At 38.5% G+C, this 24,084-nt stretch overlaps 1 protein-coding gene across 4 annotated transcripts in view; it reads right to left on the bottom strand.

Annotated features, from left to right (window-relative positions):
- SLC4A4 (solute carrier family 4 member 4) overlaps positions 1–24,084 on the bottom strand; it is a 350,524-nt gene that overhangs the window by 84,490 nt on the left and 241,950 nt on the right. For all 4 annotated transcript variants that reach the window (XM_007446103.1, XM_007446102.1, XM_007446105.1 and 1 more), the window contains 4 exons: positions 22,870–22,957; positions 20,511–20,665; positions 19,772–19,885; positions 17,397–17,571 (listed from right to left, as the gene is read on the bottom strand). In XM_007446103.1, coding sequence (XP_007446165.1) covers positions 17,397–17,571; positions 19,772–19,885; positions 20,511–20,665; positions 22,870–22,957 — 532 coding nt within the window. The remainder of the gene's footprint in view (positions 1–17,396; positions 17,572–19,771; positions 19,886–20,510; positions 20,666–22,869; positions 22,958–24,084) is intronic.

The raw sequence follows: 24,084 nt of genomic DNA, 5'->3' as shown, positions 1-24,084 counted from the left end.
CCTCCCGTTGCGGAGCACAGGCTCCGGACGCGCAGGCTCAGCGGCCATGGCTCACGGGCCCAGCCGCTCCGCGGCATGTGGGATCTTCCCGGACCGGGGCACGAACCCGCATCCCCTGCAACGGCAGGCAGACTCTCAACCACTGCGCCACCAGGGAAGCCTGTTACTGACAATTTTAAAACAGAGACAGGTGATTTATTATACACATTGCACTGGAAACTTGCTTAAACTCAGAGACGTTTCCAGTGTTTCTGAGAAAAGAACTATTTTCACCACATTTTGACATGTTGCTCTTGACAGTACAGAAATTTAAGAAAATAATCTCATGAAATGAATAACTTTAATTGTAACTAGAATTTAAAGCAATTTATAAAGTGAACTATCAAAAACCCCTCTTCTGATTTATTATAGTCAGTGTTCACTAATATAAAAAAGGAAATAATGTGTGGATGTGTGTATTTTTTTTTTTTTTTTTTGCGGTACGCGGGCCTTTCACTGTTGTGGCCTCTCCCGTTGCGGAGCACAGGCTCCGCACGCGCAGGCTCAGCGGCCATGGCTCACAGGCCCAGCCGCTCCGCGGCATGTGGGATCTTCCCGGACCGGGGCACGAACCCACGTCCCCTGCATCGGCAGGCGGATTCTCAACCACTGCACCACCAGGGAAGCCCCAATGTGTGTATTTTTAATAGCTATAGCTCATAAAGACACTTCTACACCTGATTTCCCACAGAGGAACACACTCCCTAGCAATTCATGAGAATGTAGATGGCTGAGCTCTGAGGGGTGGCAGAATCAGGTGCCACAAAGCACTCCAGCTCCATTTTGATTGGGCTTTTATTTTATTCCATTTCCAATTAGGTGATGTACACTGTGGAACAGAAGAAAGAGCTAACAACTGGCCCTCAGGAAACCCAGAGTCTAGACTCTATTCTGTCACCAAAGAGCTGATGATCTTGGGAATGTCACTTAATCTCTGTCCATTTTGATTTCTTCATGTAGGAGAAAAACATCAAGGCAGTTCAGTGTAACGATCGACTGTGGAGTCAGACCACCTCAAGTTGATATCTAGACTCTATCGTTTACTCCACTGATGACTTAAGCAAGTTACTTAACCTCTCCATGCCTCATACAGTCCGTGTGAATATTAGATTAGATAACGCGTGTCAAGTGCTTAGCACAGTCATTGATAGATATGTTTTTTATGAACAGTAATATATACATAATGTATCTATTCAGATATGAGATGAGGAGGCTGAACTAGGTCTCTTCCAAGGTCTCTCTCAGGTGTTTCAGCACAAAGAGCAGGTCTTGGAGTCAGGGATATCTGAGTTTAAATCTCAGCTCCACCAGTTATCAACCTCTCCAAATCCTAACTCTCTCCTCTATAAAATCAATGGCTATTTCATAGGATAATTATTTGGACTGAATATGACCATACTATAGACAGACCTAAGAATAAAGTAAAGATGCAGTAAGATGCTGGTTCCCTTCTCTTCCTGTTTCTCATCTCCTTCTTCCCAGTCTGCCTCTATTACTTCTCTGTCCTTCAAAGGAGGAAGGAGATGGACAGTGACAGTCAACAGGAGTGATATGAAAAGATGAAGATCAGTCCTCAGCGGAAAAGGGGGAGAAAAGCCTCTTTATAGATTCACAGCGTTTCGCAGAGCAAAACTCCAACTCAACAGAAGCCTTAGAGGGCGACGGCTACAGCCATTGATTTTGTTGCTTCTTTTCATTCCTTGTGTTACTAAACACATGGAATCAACTACAATGAAACAAAACAGTTTTACTTTACAGCAGTGAAGTCAAAATCCACATCTAAAACAATTTATGAACATTTTTCTGCTCACGTGAGGGTATGACGTTAAACCAAAGATGGTCCTTGTCTTATAAAAGAGCCAAGAAAATCAGCGCAAGTCTCATAACAGAAAAATCAAGCATAAAAGAAATCTGACCATAGGAGCAAGCTTCTTTAGGAAAAGAAAACATCCAACCATGATTGGTAACACCAGCATTTTGTCTTTGAGCTACTTGTGACAAGGTCTGCCTGGGCCATCATGCCTGTCATGGCTAACACAAAGCAAACACATTCAAAATGATAAAACATTAAAAATGTATGCTGAGACGGGCTTCCCTGGTGGTGCAGTGGTTGAGAGTCCGCCTGCCGATGCAGGGGACACGGGTTCGTGCCCCGGTCTGGGAAGATTCCACATGCCGCAGGGCGGCTGGGCCCGTGAGCCATGGCCGCTGAGCCTGCGTGTCCGGAGCCTGTGCTCCACAACGGGAGAGGCCACAACAGTGAGAGGCCCGCGTACCGAAAAAAACAAAACAAAACAAAAAAAAGTATGCTGTCTACTTTGACTTTATTGCAATTTAGTATCTTTAGTATCTTCATATAACACTAAAGAATGACCTTTGTTGTTTTATGTCCTTCTTATTAAGAAATGTATTACTTGGATTAATAATTAATCCAAATGCAAAACTGCCTTAAAAAACAAAAGATTTCCTATTTCTTTGACAATTTTCAACCAAGTAAAACTTGAGAAAAATAATATTTTGGTGGCAGTAAATGCTAAAATATTCACCAACACTATTGCTATATTTCAAGCCTTTTTTAAAAAATTGTCTTCTAACCATAAAAAGAAATTTTGGCACGTGTTGGCTGTAATCTATTCAAACTGTGTAGAATGTTGATTAATTAAACTTCTCTAGATGAGTTTTTGAATCTGAAATTTAGCCAAGAAAAATGATGCAGCCTAATGCCATTTAAACATGGCCATTGGAAATAAGCAGACAAATCTGAATTACCTATAGGAGTTTTGATGTCAGATCCCCAACATAAATTAGCCACATGATCAAAAATAAGTGGAGAGATGATGCAAGTATCTAAATTAAATTTGAGTCACAGGAGAATTATCTGGGAAGGTTTATTTTTTGCTTTGTTTTTTGGAGTTTTAAAAAATAAACAAACAAAACGTTCTTTATCTCTACTTTGAACAATTAAATCAGGATCTCCGAAGATCAGGTCTAGGGAAACCACAGTTTTTCAAAGTTCCCCAGGTGACTCTCATATGGTCCAAATCTAAGGTACAGCCATTCAAGCAACCTCCCTTCCTCTATCAAAATAAGAACCACCTGCTAGCATGGTTAATGATCGGTGGTTACACAGACCATTCATCTATACTAGGGAAGAAGACTGGATATACAACCCTCATTTTTTACTTTACCTGTGTAGCTACAGACTATAAATCAATGATTTCTGTCCTGACAGATCACAGCTGCCAAGTCCTTAGTGTGCCATCTACTCTGCCTGAAAGTGCTTTGTTGTCATAAACAGGATTTCTGTTTACACTGCCCAGCAGGAACAGCAAAAACAGGGAAGACTTGAAAGACGAATTATCTCTCTGCTTGAAGAAAAGTATGAGCCAAAATCTTTACCAAAGAGCTTCAATTCCAAGTCCAAGAAAATGGATGAGCAAGTAAGGGAGGCTTTAAAATACTGTTTTGTTTGAAGAGCTGTGAATATGTACCTAGATCATCTGAAGTGTCCAAACATCAAATACCAGTATAACCTTACACAAAAATCAATTCCAGATGGATAAAAAATGTAAATGAAAACATAAAAGAACTAAGATATGTGGGCAAATATTTTTCTAATCTTGGGGTGGGGAAACCTCTCTAAATACATCACGAATATAAGAAACTATAAAAGACTGAAGATTTTGACTACAGAAGAATTGAAATCTTCACAGCAAAAGAAATCATAAATGAGGTTAAAAGATATGGCAGACCTGGGGGAAAATATATCTGCGATATTTCTGACAAGCAAAGGGAAAATATCCTTATTATACAAAGAGTTCTTATAAGTCAATGAGAATAAAAAAAGAAAAAAGAATGCCCAAAAGGAAACTATTCCAAGAGTACAAATATAAAGATGCATAGGTAAGCAATAAAGCGTGTAAGGATATTAACTCTCACTAAAAATCAAAGAAATTTAAATTCAATACAAATGAGCCATCATTTTTTCAAGCCACAGAATGACAAAAATGAAAATATGAGACAAATCCTGTTCTTGCAAGAGTGTGAGCAAGCCAGCACTCTTGTCATTACTGGGAGAAGTATAAATTGGTATAACCTTTGTGGAGTGTAATCTGAAATAAATAACAAAAATAAAATAGGTATATCCTGCAATCACATGTGGCTAGGAATTTACTCTAAGGAGGTAATTAAGAAGAATGAAAATGTGGTTAAGCACCAAGTTTGTTTACAAATGAAAAAACTGAAAAAAACTGAAAGTCTACTAATAGAGAACTTATTAAGCAGGTTATAGCACATACATCATGTGTATAAATAGATGCAGCAGTTAAAAATGATCTTCAAGATCGTATTGAAGTGGAAAGACTTCCATGAAATGCTAGTCATGTATATGATCATATATGATCTCACTTACATAAAATCCTATACACTGATCTATCTGTTTACACATGCATTGCAAGACATACGGAAAGATATTCGTGAAAAGGTTAATAATGGTTATTTCTGGGTGATGGATTTAAGAGCAAAATTATCTTCTTTGCAGTGTTACTGTATTGTTTGAATTTTCCACAATGTATAATTACATCTTATTAAAAATAAAGCTACTTCAAAAGAATTTCAAGCTAAACACAAAATAATTTTAGAATTTAGCATCATTTGGGATCTCCACTGCTGCCCAAATGACTATCATTTTCTGATCACCAAGAAAATAGAGTTGACAAAGGTCTTAATTAAAAAAACAACCAAATGAAAAAAAAAAAAAAAAAAAAAAAAAAAAAAAAATTATTTACCTTCAATCAAACAGGTTTAATTCAAAACTTGTAAATAAAATGAAGTAAATTATCTAAAGTTAAAGTTCCTTCCAGGGAAAAGGATGACCAATATCCCTTGGAGGCAAGTAAGCAGTGCAGCACCCTTTGCTTTGTCACTGAATACACATTTATTTTTTCTTACCACAGCAACCTAATTGGATCATTCCAACAGACTAGCCTACCTAACTTTTTGAAACTAGAACATGTTTCTGGTACAGATTAACATGTCACCTTCTATTTCCACTTCAAAGAAGAAATGCACTTTGGTGCCAAAGTGCAATATTCGGGTAAGGTGAAATTATTATACAGTCCCTCATGTAGTAAAGCAATTATCAGCTGCTTTAATCCTGCTGTTACAAAGAAGTATTTATCTTATCAAGGAATATCATATATAAATAAGAAATGATACATTTGCATCTTGAGTAGATTGATCAAATATTCTCAGCACAGCAGTATGTTAAAATAAAGTCTCAAATTTGGAGATGCCAAATTTATATTTATAAATGTTCCTTATTATGAAACAAGTTCCCTTAAAATGTGCTCTGTTAGGCTCCATAAATATCACAAAACTCACACAATTCTAAAAATCTTACTGTATTCTTTTACTAAAAGGTTTGTGAAAATAGGATTATATTTACTCCTGAAAAAAATTTAAATGACTTTCTTCACTCAGACTTCCCTCTAGACTGTTCTCAGTCATTCACAATCAACAATGTCAATTTAAATTAAAGCACTTTTCTGTGTTCCATAAAGCTCAGAAGAACAACTTTTAAACAACACAAAGACTTGCCATAAAGCATCAAAAAACTGTTCCTTATATCAGTATCTTACCCATAGACTAAGCTATCCATAAATATTTGTTAAAACAACATTTAACAATTTAGAGCATCTAAATGAATAGGACAACCAAGAGTAGTAGAAATATAATGCAATGAGTTCGCATGCATGGTCACAGAGTTTAGTTGTGAAAAAGACATGTTTTTAGGATAGTGAAGATAAAAGCCCTTGTTTACTTGACAGTATGGCAAGGGGAACAGAGGATTATTACAGTGGGACTTACTGAAAAGGACAGTAAGAGAATTGCACAGTTCTCAGGCCTCAGAAAGCCTATGCTCTAGTCCTTTGTCTTTAACTCTAAGAACAGGAAACAATTACAAGCCAGGGCTAGATCTCAGACAAATATAAGGTCAACTCTTGGCAAAGCAGTTCAGTTACTCCCAGAAGCCCAAGCTAAACTTTAATTGCCCGCACTTAACAAAGAATCCATGCATACCCAGACTGGAAGACTCAGAGTCCTCTCAGAGAAGCATGATGGCCCAAATGTATGTGGAAAATTGAAGAATACATACAGTTATCTATGTTACCATTATAATTTGATTATATTTGGAGCCACTGTAGCCTCAACTGTTTTATTTTGAACAGAGTTCCATGGGAAACGATCCATGTGGCTCCCAAAATCTGCTTCTAAAGAGGTGTGTGTATATGTACATATACAAACACACACATATAGTGTGTGATACATATATCATTACATATATATGTATGTAATGATTACATATATATGTATGATTATTAAATATCTTTTATTATAATATATAATTAAATATATAATATACAAATATAACTCAGAATATGTGTGTATACTAATTATATATATATGCATATATATAATATATATACTTCTGCTCTGAAATGAACACTTAAATGTAAATTCCTATCTCTGAGCAGGCAAGACCTCCTGAACAGAAGTTGGCAGAAGAGTTTGCTTAAACAACACCAGTGCAGTGACTCATTTGTGTTTTCACAACATGCTTCTACCCAGCACCCATGTCTATTTGTAGCCTCAAAATAAAGGCTATGTGAACCATCTCTGAGCTGCCTGCCTTTAAAAGCAATGACACTGTTCTCAGTTGACTCATTTGAGCTGCCCGTGCTTTTGAGAATAACCCACTGTCACATTTATGAAGACGTGATATAATTTAAGATTATTTCAGGCTGTGCCAATGCTCTTCTGCTTAGTCTCGACCTAATGTTTAGAAAGTCAAATTCACCCCCCTAATTAAGCCCACTACAAACCACTACTGGTATCTCTGGGGGGTATAAAAATGATTGCTTTATCAACACTCTAGATTGTAAATACAATCAGAATAGGGATTCTTACCTATTTTGGTCATGTTATCTGTATCCCCAGCACTTAAAATAGTGTCTGGCACATGGTAGACACTCAATAAATATTTGCAAAGGAATGAACCAACCTCTGCCTTAGACCTGTGAAATAATAACCTGGGTCTCAGCACCAAATCCACAAAATATTTTGTTGTCCTGGTGTCCAAGTCAAGAAGACATCTACCGCCAGAGCATCAAAACCTCTGTACGTGTTATACAGATGGCCAACAGGCCCATGAAAAGATGTTCAACACTAATTACTAGAGAAATGCAAATCAAAACTACAATGGGGTACCAACTCACACTGGTCAGAATGGGCATCATTAAAAAGTCTACAAATAAAAAATGCTGGAGAGGACGTGGAGAACAGGAAACGCTCCTACACTGTTGGTGGGAATGTAAATTGGTGCAGCCGCTATGGAAAACAGTTTGCAAGTTCCTCAAAAAACTAAAAATAGAGTTGACATATGATCCAGCAATCCCACTCCTGGGCATATATTCAGAGAAAACTATAATTCAAAAAGATACCTGCACCCCAATGTTCACAGCAGCACTATTTACAATAGCCAAGACACAAAAGCAACCTAAATGTCCACTGACAGATGAATGGATAAACAAGATGTGGTACATATACACAATAGAATACTACTCAGCCATAAAAAAGAATGAAACAACACCATTTTCAGCAACATGGATGGACCTACAGATTATCATACAAAGTGAAGTAAGTCAGAAAGGGAAAGACAAGTACCATATAATATCACTTATATGTGGAATCTAAAATATGAAACGAATGAACTTGTTTACAAAACAGAAACAGACTTGTGGTTACTGAAGGGGGGTAGGGTGGGAGAGGAATAAATTAGGAGTTTGGAACTAGCAGACACAAACCACTATATATAAAATAAACAACAAGGACCTACTGTATAGCACAGGGAACTATATTCAATATCCTATAATAAACCATAATGGAAAAGAATATGAAAAACTTATATACATATATAAAACTGAATCACTGAATCACTTTGCTGTACACCAGAAACTAAAACAACATTGTAAATCAACTATACGTCCATAAAAAAACAAGACAAATAAAAACCAAACACCACTGTATGTTAAAGTACACCCTTTCAGTTTTTTTTTTTTTTTTTGCGGTACGCGGGCCTCTCACTGCTGTGGCCTCTCCTGTTGCGGAGCACAGGCTCCAGACGCGCAGCCTCAGCGGCCATGGCTCACGGGCCCAGCCGCTCCGCGGCACGTGGGATCTTCCCGGACCGGGGCACGAACCCGCGTCCCCTGCATCGGCAGGCGGACTCTCAACCACTGCGCCACCAGGGAAGCCCCCCTTTCAGTTTTGAGATACCCTTCAACATATTATATTCACCTTATTCCCTGGTCTTCAAAATAGATAAAACCAACAGATATACCAATCTAAGTCATCTACCATTGCAGGAAAACCTAATTTGATGACTATAGGTAAAATATTTCCATATTGAAATACTAGGATATGTAAAATTACTATGCAACTATTGAGTTAGGTATGTGTGCACATTTATATTTATATATTTTATTTTAGATCTATAAACTCAGCACTTGGATCTATGAACCCATTTACTAATAGCATTATTCCACCCTAAAGAAATTGATAATAGAGTACTCTGTTCAACAAATATCTATTAACGGTCATTAATTTTTTTTTCCCTGTGTTTCAGTGTTTCTGCCACCCACTGAATATCAAATTGTAGCATTTCATCAATGTATTTCTTAAAGAAAAAAGTCTTCAGAAATGAAAGGAAAATATGTCCATCACTATTTTCATTCAGAGAAACTTTTAAAATAATGAATTCACAGTTTCAGTGAAACTATCAATGGAGGTTACAAAATCTATTAATAAAGTGACCAAACTATGTCTAGCAAATTGTCCTCATAGGTGTGAATTAGATACTTTGAATTAAGTCAACTCCCAGGAGTAACATCCAGTCAATGGTCATTTTAATGGACATCTTGACACACTGAATGCATTTATATTTCTCCTAAAATCTTCAGAACCCAGAAAACAGCTTACTACACCAGCAACGCCTTTCCCATAACACTTATCACAGAGGAAAACCCCACAGTAACTATACATGTTACACAACAGAATCCTTTACTTTACAGAACTCACTCATACGGAAATTAATTCACCAGGAGGGATCACCAATAGACTTTAACAGATTTCTTCCTGTCTCAGATGCAGTGTTTTAAAAAAGTTAAGTTTTATGAAATTGAAAAGGAGCTAAATTCAGTTTTAAAAGGTGATAAACTAACACATAAGAAGTGTCATACTGCCTCTGTCTCAATGAGAACATCTTTGAAAAAAAATGTGTTGAAAAACTATCTTCACAAAAAGTCTCTCTACATTCTGAAAGACAGAAGGAGGTTTTGTTCTTGCCGCCCTCTCAAAATCACATCACTCTTTGATTTTTTTAAGATCTTTATTGGAGTATAATTGCTTTACAATAGTTAGTTTCTGCTTTATAACAAAGTGAATCAGCTATACATATATATATGTTCCCATATCTCTTCCCTCTTGCATCTCCCTCCTTCCCACCCTCCCTATCCCACCCCTCTAGGTGGTCACAAACCACGGAGCTAATCTCCCTGTGCTATGCAGCTGCTTTCCACTAGTTATCTGTTTTATGTTTGGTAGTGTATGTATGTGATGCCACTCTCTCACTTTGTCACAGCTTACCCTTCCCCCTCCACATAGCCTCAAGTCCATTCTCTAATAGGTCTGTGTCTTTATTCCCGCCTTACCCCTAGGTTCTTCATGACTTTTCTTTTTCTTAGATTCCATATATATGTGTTAGCATACGGTATTTGTTTTTTCCTTTCTGACTTACTTCACTCTGTATGACACATTCTAGGTCCATCCACCTCACTACAAATAACTCAATTTCGTTTCTTTTTATGGCTGAGTAATGTTCCACTGTATATATGTGCCACATCTTCTTTATCCATTCATCCAATGATGGACACTTAGGTTGCTTCCATGTCCTGGCTATTGTAAATTAGAGCTGCAATGAACATTCTGGTACATGACTCTTTTTGAATTATGGTTTTCTCAGGGTACATGCCCAGTAGTGGGATTGCTGGGTCGTATGGTAGTTCTATTTGTAGTTTTTTAAGGAACCTCCATATTGGTCTCCATAGTGGCTGTATCAATTTACATTCCCACCAGCAGTGCAAGAGTGTTCCCTTTTCTCCACACCCTCTCCAGCATTTATTGTTTCTAGATTTTTTGATGATGGTCATTCTGACCGGTGTGAGATAAGATCTCATTGGAGTTTTGATTTGCCTTTCTCTAATGATTAATGATGTTGAGCATTCTTTGATGTGTTTGCTGGCAATCTGTATATTTTCTTTGGAGAAATGTCTATTTAGGTCTTCTGCCCATTTTTGGATTGGGTTGTTTGTTTTTTGTTATTGAGCTGCATGAGCTGCTTGTAAATTTTGGAGATTAATCCTTTGTCAGTTGCTTCATTTGCAAATATTTTCTCCCTTTCTGAGGATTGTCTTTTGGTCTTGTTTATGGTTTCTCTTGCTGTGCAAAAGCTTTTAAATTTCATTAGGTCCCATTTTTTAATTTTTATTTCCATTTCTCTAGGAGGTGGGTCAAAAAAGATCTTGCTGTGATTTATGTCATAGAGTGTTCTGCCTATGTTTTCCTCTAAGAGTTTGATAGTGTCTGGCCTTACATTTAGGTCTTTAATCAATTTTGAGTTTATTTTTGTGTATGGTGTTAGGGAGTGATCTAATTTCATTCTTTTACATGTAGCTGTCCAGTTTTCCCAGCACCACTTGTTGAAGAGGCTGTCTTTTCTCCACTGTATATTCTTACCTCCTTTATCAAAGATAAGGTGACCATATGTGCATGCGTTTATCTCTGGGCTTCCTATCCTGTTCCATTGATTTATATTTCTGTTTCTGTGCCAGTACCCTACTGTCTTGATTACTGGAGTTTTGTAGTACAGTCTGAAGTCAGGAAGTCTGATTCCTCCAGCTCCATTTTTTTTCCCCTCAAGACTGCTTTGGCTATTCAGGGTCTTTTGTGCCTCCATACAAATTTTAAGATTCTTTGTTCTAGTTCTGTAAAAAATGCCACTGGTAATTTGATAGGGATTGCATCGAATCTGTAGATTGCTTTGAGTAGTATAGTCATTTTTCACAATATTGATTTTTCCAATCCAAGAACATTGGTGTATCTCTCCATCTGTTGGTATCATCTTTAATTTCTTTCATCAGTGTCTTATAATTTTCTGCATACAGGTCTTTTGTCTCCTTAGGTAGGTTTATTCCTAGATATTTTATTCTTTTTGTTGCAATGGTAAATGGGAGTGTTTTCTTGATTTCACTTTCAGATTTTTCATCATTAGTATATAGGAATGCCAGAGATTTCTGTGCATTAATTTTGTATCCTGCTACTTTACCAAATTCATTGATTAGCTCTAGTAGTTTTCTGGTAGCATCTTTAGGATTCTCTATGTATAGTATCATGTCATCTGCAAACAGTGACAGCTTTACTTCTTTTTTTCCGATTTGGATTCCTTTTATTTCCTTTTCTTCTCTGATTGCTGTGGCTAAAACTTCCAAAACTATGTTGAATAATAGTGGTGAGAGTGGGCAACCTTGTCTTAGTGGAAATGGTTTCCGTTTTTCACCATTGAGGACGATGTTGGCTGTGGGTTTGTCATAGATTATGTTGAGGAAAGTTCCCTCCTGCCTACTTTCTGCAGGGTTTTTATCATAAATGGGTGTTAAATTTTGTCAAAAGCTTTCTCTGCATCTATTGAGATGACCATATGGTTTTTACCCTTCAATTTGTTAATATGGTGTATCACGTTGACTGATTTGCGTATATTGAAGAATCCTTGCATTCCTGGAATAACCCCCACTTGATCATGGTGTATGATCCTTTTAATGTGCTGTTGGATTCTATTTGGTAGTATTTTGTTGAGGATTTTTGCATCTATGTTTATCAGTGACATTGGCCTGTAGTTTTCTTTCTTTGTGACATCTTTGTCTGGTTTTGGTATCAGGGTGATGGTGGCCTCGTAGAGTGAGTTTGGGAGTGTTCCCTCCTCTGCTATATTTTGGAAGAGTTTGAGAAGCATAGGTGTTAGCTCTTCTTTAATGTTTGATAGAATTTGCCTGTGAAGCCATCTGGTCCTGGGCTTTTGTCTGTTGGAAGATTTTTAATCACAGTTTCAATTTCAGTGCTTGTGATTGGTCTGTTCATATTTTCTATTTCTTCCTGGTTCAGTCTCAGAAGGTTGTGCTTTTCTAAGAATTTGTCCATTTCTTCCAGGTTGTCCGTTTTATTGGCATAGAGTTGCTTGTAGTAATCTCTCATGATCCTTTGTATTTCTGCAGTGTCAGCTGTTACTTCTCCTTTTTCATTTCTAATTCTATTGATTTGAGTCTTCTCCCGTTTTTTCCTCATGAGTCTGGCTAATGGTTTATCAATTTTGTTTATTTTGTCAAAGAGTCAGCATGTAGTTTTATTGATCTTTGCCATCGTTTCCTTCATTTATTTCTGATCTGATCTTTATGATTTCTTTCCTTCTGCTAACTTTGGGGTTTGTTCTTTCTCTAATTGCTTTAGGTGCAAGGTTAGGTTGTTTGAGATATTCCTGTTTCTTAAGGTAGGACTGTATTGTTTTAAACTTCCCTCTTAGAACTGCTTTTGCTGCATCCCACAGGTTTTGTGTCGTCGTGTATCCATTGTCATTTTTTTCTAGGTATTTTTTTATTTCCTCTTTGATTTCTTCAGTGATCACTTCGTTATTAAGTAGTGTATTGTTTAGCCTCCATGTGTTTGTGTTTTTTACAGATCTTTTCCTGTAACTGATAACTAGTCTCATAGCATTGTGGTGAGGAAAGATACTTGATACAATTTCAATTTTCTTAAATTTACCAAGGCTTGATTTGTGACCCAAGATATGATTTATCCTGGAGAGTGTTCCATGAGCACTTGAGAAAAATGTGTATTCTGTTGTTTTTGGATGGAATGTCCTATAAATATCAATTAAGTCCATGTTGTTTAATATATCATTTAAAGCTTGTGTTTCCTTATTTATTTTCATTTTGGATGATCTGTCCATTGGTGAAAGTGGGGTGTTGAAGTCCCCTACTATGACTGTGTTACTGTCAATTTCCCCTTTTATGGCTGTTAGTATTTGCCTTATGTATTGAGGTGCTCCTATGCTGGGTGCATAAATATTTACAGTTGTTATATCTTCTTCTTGGATCGATCCCTTGATCATTATGTAGTGTCCTTCCTTGTCTCTTGTAATGGTCTTTATTTTAAAGTCTATTTTGTCTGATATGAGAATTGCTACTCTAGCTTTCTTTTGATTTCCATTTGCATGGAATATCTTTTTCCACCCCCTTTCTGTCTGTATGCGTCCCTAGGTCTGAAGTGGGTCTCTTGTAGACAGCATATATACAGGTCTTGTTTCTGTACCCATTCAGCCAGTCTGTGTCTTTTGGTGGGAGCATTTAATCCATTTACATTTAAGGTAATTACCAATACCTATGTTCCTATTCCTGTTTTCTTAATTGTTTTGGGTTTGTTATTGTAGGTCTTTTCCTTCTCTTGTGTTTCTTGCCTAGAGAAGTTCCTTAGCATTTGTTGTAAAGCTGGTTTGGTGGTGCTGAACTCTCTCAGCTTTTGCTTGTCTGTAAAGGTTTTAATTTCTCCATCAAATCTGAATGAGATCCTTGCTGGGTAGAGTAATCTTGGTTGCAGGTTTTTCTCCTTCATCACTTTCAGTATGTCCTGCCACTCCCTTCTGGCTTGTAGAGTTTCTGCTGAGAGATCAGCTGTTAACCTTATGGGGATTCCCTTGTGTGTTATTTGTTGTTTTTCCCTTGCTGCTTTTAATATGCTTTCTTTGTATTTAGTTTTTGACAGTTTGATTAATATGTGTCTTGGCGTATTTCTCCTTGAATTTATCCTGTATGGGACTCTCTGTGCTTCCTGGACTTGATTAACGATTTCCTTTCCCATATTAGGGAAGTTTCTGGCTTGCAGAGTTTCTGCTGAAAGATCAGCTGTTAACCCTATGGGGATTCCCTTGTGTGTTATTTGTTGTTTTTCCCTTGCTGCTTTTAATATGTTTTCTTTGTATTTAATTTTTGATAGTTTGATTAATAGGTGTCTTGGTGTGTTTCTCCTTGGATTTTTCCTGTATGGGACTCTCTGTGCTTGCTGGACTTGATTAAGGATTTCCTTTCCCATATTAGGGAAGTTTTCAACTATAATCTCTTCAAATATTTTCTCAGTCCCTTTCTTTTTCTCTTCTTCTTCTGGAACCCCTATAATTCGAATGTTGGTGCGTTTAATGTTGTCCCAGAGGTCTCTGAGACTGTCCTCAGTTCTTTTCATTCTTTTTTCTTTATTCTGCTCTGCAGTAGTTATTTCATCTCACTGTTGTGGCCTCTCCCATTGCGGAGCACAGGCTCCGGACGAGCAGGCTCAACGGCCATGGCTCACGGGCCCAGCCGCTCCACGGCATGTGGGATCCTCCCAGACCGGGGCACGAACCCGTATCCCCTGCATCGGCAGGCGGACTCTCAACCACTGCGCCACCAGGGAAGCCCTCATTCTTTCGTCTTTATTCTGCTTTGCAGTAGTTATTTCCACTATTTTATCTTCCAGGTCACTTATCCGTTCTTCTGCCTCAGTTATTCTGCTATTAATCCCTCCTAGAGTATTTTTAATTTCATTTATTGTGCTGTTCATCGTTGTTTGTTTCATCTTTAGTTCTTCTAGGTCCTTCTTAAGTGTTTCTTGCATTTTCTCTATTCTATTTCCAAGATTTTGGATCATCTTTACTATAATTATCCTGAATTCTTCTTCAGGTAGACTGCCTATTTCCTCTTCATTTGTTAGGTCTGGTGGGGTTTTACCTTGCTCCTTCATCTGCTGTGTGTTTCTCTGTCTTCTCATTTTGCTTATCTTACTGTGTTTGGGGTCCCCTTTTCGCTGGCTGCAGGTTCATAGTTCCCATTGTTTTTTGTGTCTGTCCCCAGTGGGTAAGGTTGGTTCAGTGGGTTGTGTAGGCTTCCTGGTGGAGGGGACTAGTGCCTGTGTTCTGGTGGATGAGGATGGATCTTGTCTTTCTGGTGGGCAGGTTCCTGTCTGGTGGTGTGTTTTGGGGTGTCTGTGGCCTCATTATGATTTTAGGTAGCCTCTTTACTAATGGATGGGGCTGTGTTCCTGTCTTGCTAGTTGTTTTGCATAGGGTGTCCAGCACTGTAGCTTGCTGGTCTTTGAGTGAAGCTGGGTGTTGGTGTTGAGATGGAGATCTCTGGGAGATTTTCGCTGTTTGATATTACATGGAGCTGGGAGGTCTCTTGTGGACCAGTGTCCTGAAGTTGGCTCTCCCACCTCAGAGGCATAGCACTGACTCCTGGCTGGAGCACCAAGAGCCTTTCATCCACACGGCCAGGTACATGGGGAGTTTCTTGCCTTTTGGGAGGTCTGAGGTCTTCTGCCAGCATTCAGTGGGTGTACTATAGGAGCAGTTCCACGTGTAGATGTATTTCTGATGTATCTGTGGGGAGGAAGGTATGATTTTCTTTATGTGAGGCTGCCTGTATTATCTTCTCCATGCTGGCCTCAAGGTGCTTCTCCTGTGCTTTCTTTTCCACTTGTTCTCTTGAATGATGTGCTTTAGTTATCATTATGCTCTCATTTAGATGAAAATAGCTGCCCAATTTGAATACAGATCAGATTTTATAAAAAATACCATTACTGACAACACTGTTACAATTTAATTTATTCTTTCTTGTCTTATGAATGAGGAAAAAAAGGGGGAAACACCCTCTTCATATACTTCATCTCTGTGTCCTACCATGCTTGGTTTCGATTCCCCATGCCTGGGGAATGTGCTTTCTGGCCAGAACAATGTAACTTTAAAAATGTTAATCAGTTGCCAATATTTAAGAATCACCAGATTTCATGTAAGAAATTGAATTTTCAACCTCTTTGAAAATCAGAAAATGAAGGAATCCTGAGTGCACATTCACATGGGAACTAGGAAAAGTCATGTGGGGAGCCCTCAGTCCCCAACTACCAGACATCCCAGCCTAGGCACCAGTCATATGACTAAAGAAGCCCTCAGGCAACTCCAATCTCAGCTGCCATCTCACTCACAAGTCTATGAAGACCCAAGAGAACCACCCAGCTGAGTCCACCAACCACCAAAACCATGAGAGAGAATAGTAAAATGGTTGTTTGAAGCCTTGGATTTAGGGGTAACATGCTTTACAGCAATAGATAAAGGCTAAAAGATAAAAGCTCTCTTAACAGATGAATTACAGTTGTTTAAAGTAATGTCTCCCTTTTTGCTTAGGTCAACATAGATGTCATAGAGAGTCTCCATCTAAATTTTGTGTTTAAGCAGAAATCTAAAACATGAATGTGCCCAGGGGAGAAAACAGGAGTAGAAGGAAAGCAATCCTTTGGAATCAGCTATATTTTTTTTAAAAAAATAAGCTGGTTGGCAGCACTTATGAATGTCACATAGGTTAAACAGTAATAAGTAGTAACACAGAAGGACAGAGTTTGAAAAGGGCTTGAATATGGTTGTTTTCAGCTTCACTCACTACTCACTCAGCACCTAGCACAATACTTATTTTTCCCTAATGACTGGATCAACTAAGAGGAGTTTTGTACATATTTTTCTGATTATGGGAATTTAAAATATCTTCTCTATAACTAAAGCTTCAGCTATTATTGATACAAAAGGAGGGTGAATGCCACCTGCAAAGTAACCAACAAATTGTGGTTTATACAAAATAAGTTAAGCTAGAGTCTACACAGCTTAATGAGAGGCAGATTCAGGAACAGGAAAATCAACACCTAGTTTTATTCCTTAAAGCTGAGCTCTACCTATAGAGATGTAAATCCAATCTTGAGCAAATCACTCAATCGCTTGCTCACATGAAAAAGGAAGCTAACCAGGCATTCCCCAAAACTTGATCAAGTTTAATAGTATGGTCCACACACTCAAGGTAATAGAAGATCTTAACCTTATACCCAGCACAAAACTAAAGCAGCTGATACGCTTTTGCCCAAACAGAATTGTGTATCCTCATTTCCTTCCCTTCTTTTCCCTACTTGTGACTCAAGCCAGATTTCATCAAGCTATTTTTGTAATTACTAAAATGCTGGAAATACAGCAGCAGGCCAGAAGCAAAGTAAAATGCAGCATCTAGCAAAAGAAAGAAAATCATGCTGAGTAACTGAAAGGCCATCTGCTTCTAGCTGAGCTGTAGGGGTGAGGCAGGCAATCTGGGCTGTACTGTTTGTGTCTTTCCCCAAACCAAACCCACCTGCATGTTGTCAGTGGCATCCCCAAGCAGTCCTCCAAAAGTGATAGCATTAGTTACTGTTGCCAGATAAATGAAGAGAATTGCTGAAAGAGCCTGAATATTTAAAGCATCATAAAAATCACTGGCAAAAAATGGTGCTTTCCTCTTTATGTCCTTAATTAGTCCACCACAGAACCTGCATAGGGAGAAAGCAAACACGTGACAACATGAAATAAATTACCATCAAATTAACCAAGAGATAACTTAGAGATAATTTAACCACAAAGAATTTGTATTTAAAATGTTTGAATTAGAAGATACTCTTCAACTACTTAAGATAAAACCAGAAGACTGTGAAGAATAAATCTTCTGTCTCTTTTTTGGTCACCAAATTAGGCATCACGTTCCCTAAAGACTAGACAGTTGGTCTTTAGACGAGAATGAACTATGTAGATGAATTAAATTTCTCACTGTCTGAAGAAAAACATCCAAACATGTGAGCAGATCATATAAGGCCCTTTATAATCTTGTCATAGCTTCCCTTCCAGCCTCATTCATTCATTCACTCATTCATTCACTCCACAGATGCTTACTGGCCATCTGTGACATGCGCAGCACTATTCTGGGTGCTAGAAAAACAGCAGTGAACAACACAGGAAAAAAATACCCACCCTCATGGAGTTACTTCCTGCGTGGGGGAAACAAAATAAGTAAAATGCATGGTGCTAAAACATCAAAGAAAAAATTAAGTGGGGAAGCAGGTTATTAAGTGCTAGAGTGCTATGGCTGAAATTTAGAGTGGCCAGATCAGGCCTCCCAAGCAAGTGACTCTGGGGTGAGGATTGGAAGGAATTAAGGAAGGAAACCATGCAGGTGTGTCATGGAAGAGCATCCCAAGCTGAGACCCATCACATTCGTCAGCAAGTCAGCTGACTCATGCATCTGTCAACTCACTCCCCCACCCACCCCGAACCAAACCTCGCTCAGCCTTATCCCATGCTGTGCCTTCTGCCTGTGATGCCCTCCCTCAGAGCTCAACAGCCCTCCGAGGTCTGGACCCTCCATTCATAGTTCAGACATTCACTAGGGGCTATCACATTTTCTCAGGATTGCCTGTCTGTCTATCCTAGCTGCACTCAGTGCCCTGCTTCAGTTTTCTTGGTACGCACAGGGCTGTGCATGGTACCAGGCATGCTGCAGACATGCAATACATTTAGGGAAGGTAAAATATGGAAGAAGGAAATAACAGTCTGATTAAATTAAAAAGTTAAATCCCAAAAATTATATCTGTATAAAAGGAAAAGTATATTCCTAATGGAAATAGTTTGTAAAGAACCAGTCAGAAAAAAAAAATGGGGGAAAGAGAAGGTTCTATTCTCTATTCATTTTTTTTTCTTTTGCGGTACGCGGGCCTCTCACTGTTGTGGCCTCTCCCGTTGCGGAGCACAGGTTCCGGACGCGCAGGCTCAGCGGCCATGGCCCACGGGCCCAGCCGCCCCGCGGCATGTGGGATCTTCCCGGACCGGGGCACGAACCCGTGTCCCCTGCATCGGCAGGCAGACTCTCAACCACTGCGCCACCAGGGAAGCCCCTACTCTCTATTCTTTAAGACGGAAGAGAAGAGAAATAATGTCCTCTTAATTTGGGAGAGAAACCCAAGTGGGTCATCAGGGGAAGAAAATAACATAATTTCATCCAGATTCAACTGCATATTAAAATGACTGACTTTTGTGTTTTCAAAAAATCTTCAGTATTTTTAAAAAACCGTATCTTCATAAATGAGTATCCTACTTAAAACTATAGTTAACCCAAAATGAAATGGAGAACCTAACCGTGATGGAAATCCTAATGTAGAGAGATTTAACCAAAGCGATCTGGGAAACCTGAATTCCCCACTGCAGGCCCAGGAGATGGTAGCCTGGGAGTTACTCATTTCTGTAACATGCTACCCACTTCTGAGTAAATGTACCAGGGAGAGAGGGAATCATGAAAGCCAAGTGGGGAAGACTGGCACAATACTCAGTCTTCCTGCAACACCCACCCACGAGCTCTCTTTCTCTCTAACACCCCTCACTCATGGTAATACCTAATACCTTTCTCCCATCACAGAAACTCCCTACTTCTGCTTTATTTTGCCCCATAAAACCAGATCCACATTTCGTTATTTGTTCATTGTTTGTCTCCTACCACTACAAGGTAAGACCCATAAGGAAAGGGGTTTTTCTTTCACTCACTGCTGCATCCCAAGTGCCTGTGGCTAACAGATACACCATAAATGTGTGCTGGCTGACCAAACAAAAGTACAAACAGGTGAATAAAATGCTGACAGAAAGATGAAGGTAAATTCAGATCAGAAGAGAACCTCATCATGAATGACAGTCGAATCCATAAGTTACCTTCCAGTGCGCTGTAATTCCTCACAATCCGCGTGTCCTCCTCCTCCATGGCCTCCATCATGGGGCGTGTCCCCGTTCATCTGAACATTTTCTCCACCTGAGTACATATTCTTTCTAAGCAAGACAACAGAGCCCCCCAAAAGATTAGTTTATTTCATTCACCTGCCTCTTAGCCGGGTCCTGCACTAGCTGATAAAGAGATGGACCCAAAACCCTTTGGGAGAAAGATAATTATTTCCGGCTGCCATCCTAACAAACAACTTTTGAAGTGTTCTGTTGAGAGCCAAGACAAATGAGTGGATGAACAGAAAGTTGAATAACTTGCATGTTGTATAAGAGGGAAATTGTTTCACCTGGAAAAACAAAGATTTCTAGAAAATGGCTTCTCAATTATATCATCCAATTTCTTAACCTCTTAAACCTACAGGGAGTCATCTTGAGTAAACGAATCTTTCCACATGTACAAGGAGTCCCCGAAACAATCCGAAAAAATCTCTACAATGTATTCCAATATCATAATCTGAGATCTCTAATTTGTCATCACTAATCACAACATATAACATTCATTTTACAGTGTCAACGAAATGTCAAACCAAGGCACATGTGTGATTCATTTGAGATAATACCTCAAGTTGAATGGAAACCTGAAAATCTTAGGGCAGTTGGCTGAACCTCTTTTCTTTTCTAAACACAACCTCCTTCTCAAGGATGAAAACTCCCAATGGCCTGAAAATTTTACCTTTTGTCAGATGACGGAAGACTCTTAGGGGGCTCTATCCTGATCGCTGGATCCCATTCCCCGGGGGGAAGGACAATGACTTCATCTAGGAACTCGTCAATGCCAGCAATCAGGTCCTGCCTATCTTTTGCTTTATAAGCGATGTCATGGAACACCTAAAGAATAAAAAGAGATGTGCTGATCCAACAAGAGAGCTCTCCACATGCCTCACAACATGTAGAGCCTGAAGAATGCAATCCATAATCCACTTTAACATTACTATAACCATAGCCCCATATTTGCTATTGTTCAGCTTACCCCAAAATATTTTGGTATTCAGATTATGAACCCAAAGAACATAGGTAGAGGCATGAGAAAACAGCTGTGTTTCTTTTATAAGATTTTTTCTATCAATACCATAAAACAACATTGCCTTTCATCTCCCACTAGTATGCACCATTACTGATATAGTTGTGATGGAAGCCAGATGAAAATGGTTTAGAGAAATATACTGAAGATCATTCCCCAAAATAAAAACTACTGCGCCAAACCATTGCTTATAATTCAAGAAGGGTAAGTTCAAGCTGGTTGTTAAGACTGAGTTAAGACTCAGACACTGCAGCTCTCAAACACACAAATAACGTGTGTTAAAGCAAAGGGCTTTAAGTAGGTGATCATCTGTCTATCTTTTAGCAAGGCAATAACTAAACCATCCAAGGCAGCAAATGTTCTATGTCTTGTATGCAAATATCCAAAGAAGGAGCCTCCACATGTCCATAATCCTCTTTGTCAATTGCTCCATTCCTCTAACCTGGCTGATGATCTGAAAGTCCTTTACACATAACCTAAGACTTTCATACCTCGTTAAGTCAAATTCTTTAGTCTCCAGGAGAGAAGATGGCCCTGATTTGATACCCTTACCTATTCTTAAAGATCGCTACTAAGACTCTTCTCCTCAATTAGAATTTTTAAAAGCTATCAAGCAAACAACACCAATGGTCTGGGGGTTGTGGGGTTGAGGGGAGGGCAATACAAAGTGCCAGCATATCATCTGTAGTGGACACAATTGGCCACAGCCTTATTTTCTCTTGCTAATTCCCTTAGTAGAGGCTGGAAAGTCGTCATTTTCCCAGCCTACCCTGATGATAAGGATGGGCAATTCTGACCCATGAGATTAAAAAAGAAGGGGGATGGGGGGTAGCTTTTGAATACCTGTTAAAAGAGACAGACACAGCTAACACTTCCCTTCCTCCTTCCTCCTGCCTTGCATACAGATGACGTAACTGGAGTTGACGGTAGTAGCCATCTTAAGACCACAAAGCAAGAGCCTTGGCACTTGATTTTATCATTAAGCAGTTTAAATTAGACCAACTCCAGCAACCACCTACCTCCAAATTTCCTCATATGTGAACAAAATAAACCCTAAATTGTTTAAGTCACAATAAGTCAAATTTTCTGTCATTTGCAGCCTAAAGCATTTCTAATTGATACATCTTAGGAGGAATCATTTTTTTAAAGAAATCATAAATATGCAAAAATACATGAAAGAACCCACTGAGATGCTTAGTTGCCTCAAGGGGAAAAAAACAGCATTGCTATCCATCAATGCTCTCAGATTAAGTAACCATCTCGTAATCACCATATAGAACTGCCATAGCTAAATGCTCTATTCTACACTTAACACACGGAGAAGCTAACATGTCAATCAATGAAGCAAAAACAAAACATTCGAGAAAACAGTAAGCTAAAAAGATGCAAAAGCAGAAATTAGTGCTCCCATATTCTCATAGTATTTCTCCTCCTATGAGACCAGTTTGGAGTTTCGTCATGTCTACAATGTGTGTAATGACATTCAAGCTATTAGGAGAGTATGGTCATAATTCCAACGTACTAGATGCTCTGCAGTAACAGTTGCTAATGCATTTTAGTATATGTATCATTCCTTCCCACAAGATAAGAAAACCACAAAAACAGGTACTTTTTGATACCTAAGGGAAAAAATGCATTATCCATTTTATTATGCATTATTTTATAGAACCCATCATTTCTGAAACAACACAGTATATGGACACGAGTTTCCAGAATTAATATATTAAACACTTTAAGAGATTAAGTTAATACAGTGTCTTGAACCTTTTAAATAATATTTAACATACCTCAGTTTAGAGGAAGAAAGGAAAATATGACTTATTCTAACATAAAATTTATTTTTTGAAAACTATCAAATGCAGATGTCAGCTCATTTGCATGAACAACTGTACCTCATGTTTTAAGAAGGTTGGTAACTACATAATTCTAACTGAATAAATTGTGACAGCCAACTCACAGTATGAAAACACAAGTAGGACATTCACAGATCACCATCTTCCCGATTCCCTACCTCATCGGACATCAAGGTGGCAATGGCTCTGCCAATCTCATGGTAGGACTTGGCTTTCCCCTTAGGACCTAAGAGAATGAACAAGAACCTAATGGAAGAGGAAAGAAGCAAAGGCTATAACACACATTTCATCAAACTCAACACACGTAACACTGAGACACATTTACCCTAATTCATAAAATGGTTAGGTCTAGAACTCACCTTTAAAACAAAGGTAATATTCTTGTTAATATGAAAGATACTCTTTCACACTGTTGTGAAGCACAAACTGTTTTTCACTTATTTGGAAGCAAGGGAGAATTTAGCATGGAAACCTGAGAAGCTTCCTCACAGAGAAGGAAAGCTTCACTTTATGAGTCATTCAATCTTTCTTTTCTAAACTTTCTTCTCTCTCCCTTTCTTCTGACTCTCAGAATCTTTGGAGAAAATCCATTAAGCACAATAACGAGAAAGACTTAGTACATCTTCAGATTTCTCTGACGTTTCTTTACCCAATATGGATGATGACAAATGATCCTCTCCATATTTTTAAGAAATATTTCTACTCAGAAGTGGCTGGGAGTCAGCAAAAACCAAGTCTTCTACAAGTAAGCCACATGCTGACAGCCAAAGTAAAGAAAGAAAAACATGAGAGAAATTCAAAATAAAGCACCATGCACAGCTAAAATTCTTTCATGGGCGTCAACAAGTTTCTTTTCCAAACTTGTTTTCTGGATAATGTACAAAGCACTGTTCCATAGCAAGCAGGTCCTGAAACTCGCAATAATGAGCTTATCTCCACTTAAGTTCACCCCTTATCATGTTGGAAGGAATCCCTCACTGATCATAAGGGCAAAGATGCATGTCTCAACTGGGGAGCAGGAAACCCGGTAAGTAAATGAATTTAAAAACATAGACAAAAGGCAACACTAGATAAATCCCTTCCTTGCTTATTTATGATCATATCTTACCTAACGTGGAGATAATGAGGACAATAAAAATGATCATATCCTATGTTTGCACAGCTTTTTAAAGCCTGCAAAGAATTTCACATTCACACATCATTTAAACTCTTACTAGCCTCTGCAATAAGGACAGGTATCTTATTTCCATTTAATGGTGAAGAAACCTAGGTTCAAGGAAGTTATGGATGAGCCCAAAGACTGTCCCTAATAAATGACAGAGTAGATAGACAGGACTTCTTACCTCCTGTTTTTTTCAGCACACGGTTCTGCT

Source organism: Lipotes vexillifer, unplaced genomic scaffold (assembly GCF_000442215.2).
Source record: "Lipotes vexillifer unplaced genomic scaffold, Lipotes_vexillifer_v1.1 scaffold933, whole genome shotgun sequence".
NCBI lineage: Eukaryota > Metazoa > Chordata > Mammalia > Artiodactyla > Lipotidae > Lipotes > Lipotes vexillifer.
The sequence above is the reverse complement of the archived record's forward strand: the minus strand, read 5'-3'. Positions and strand labels throughout refer to the sequence as shown.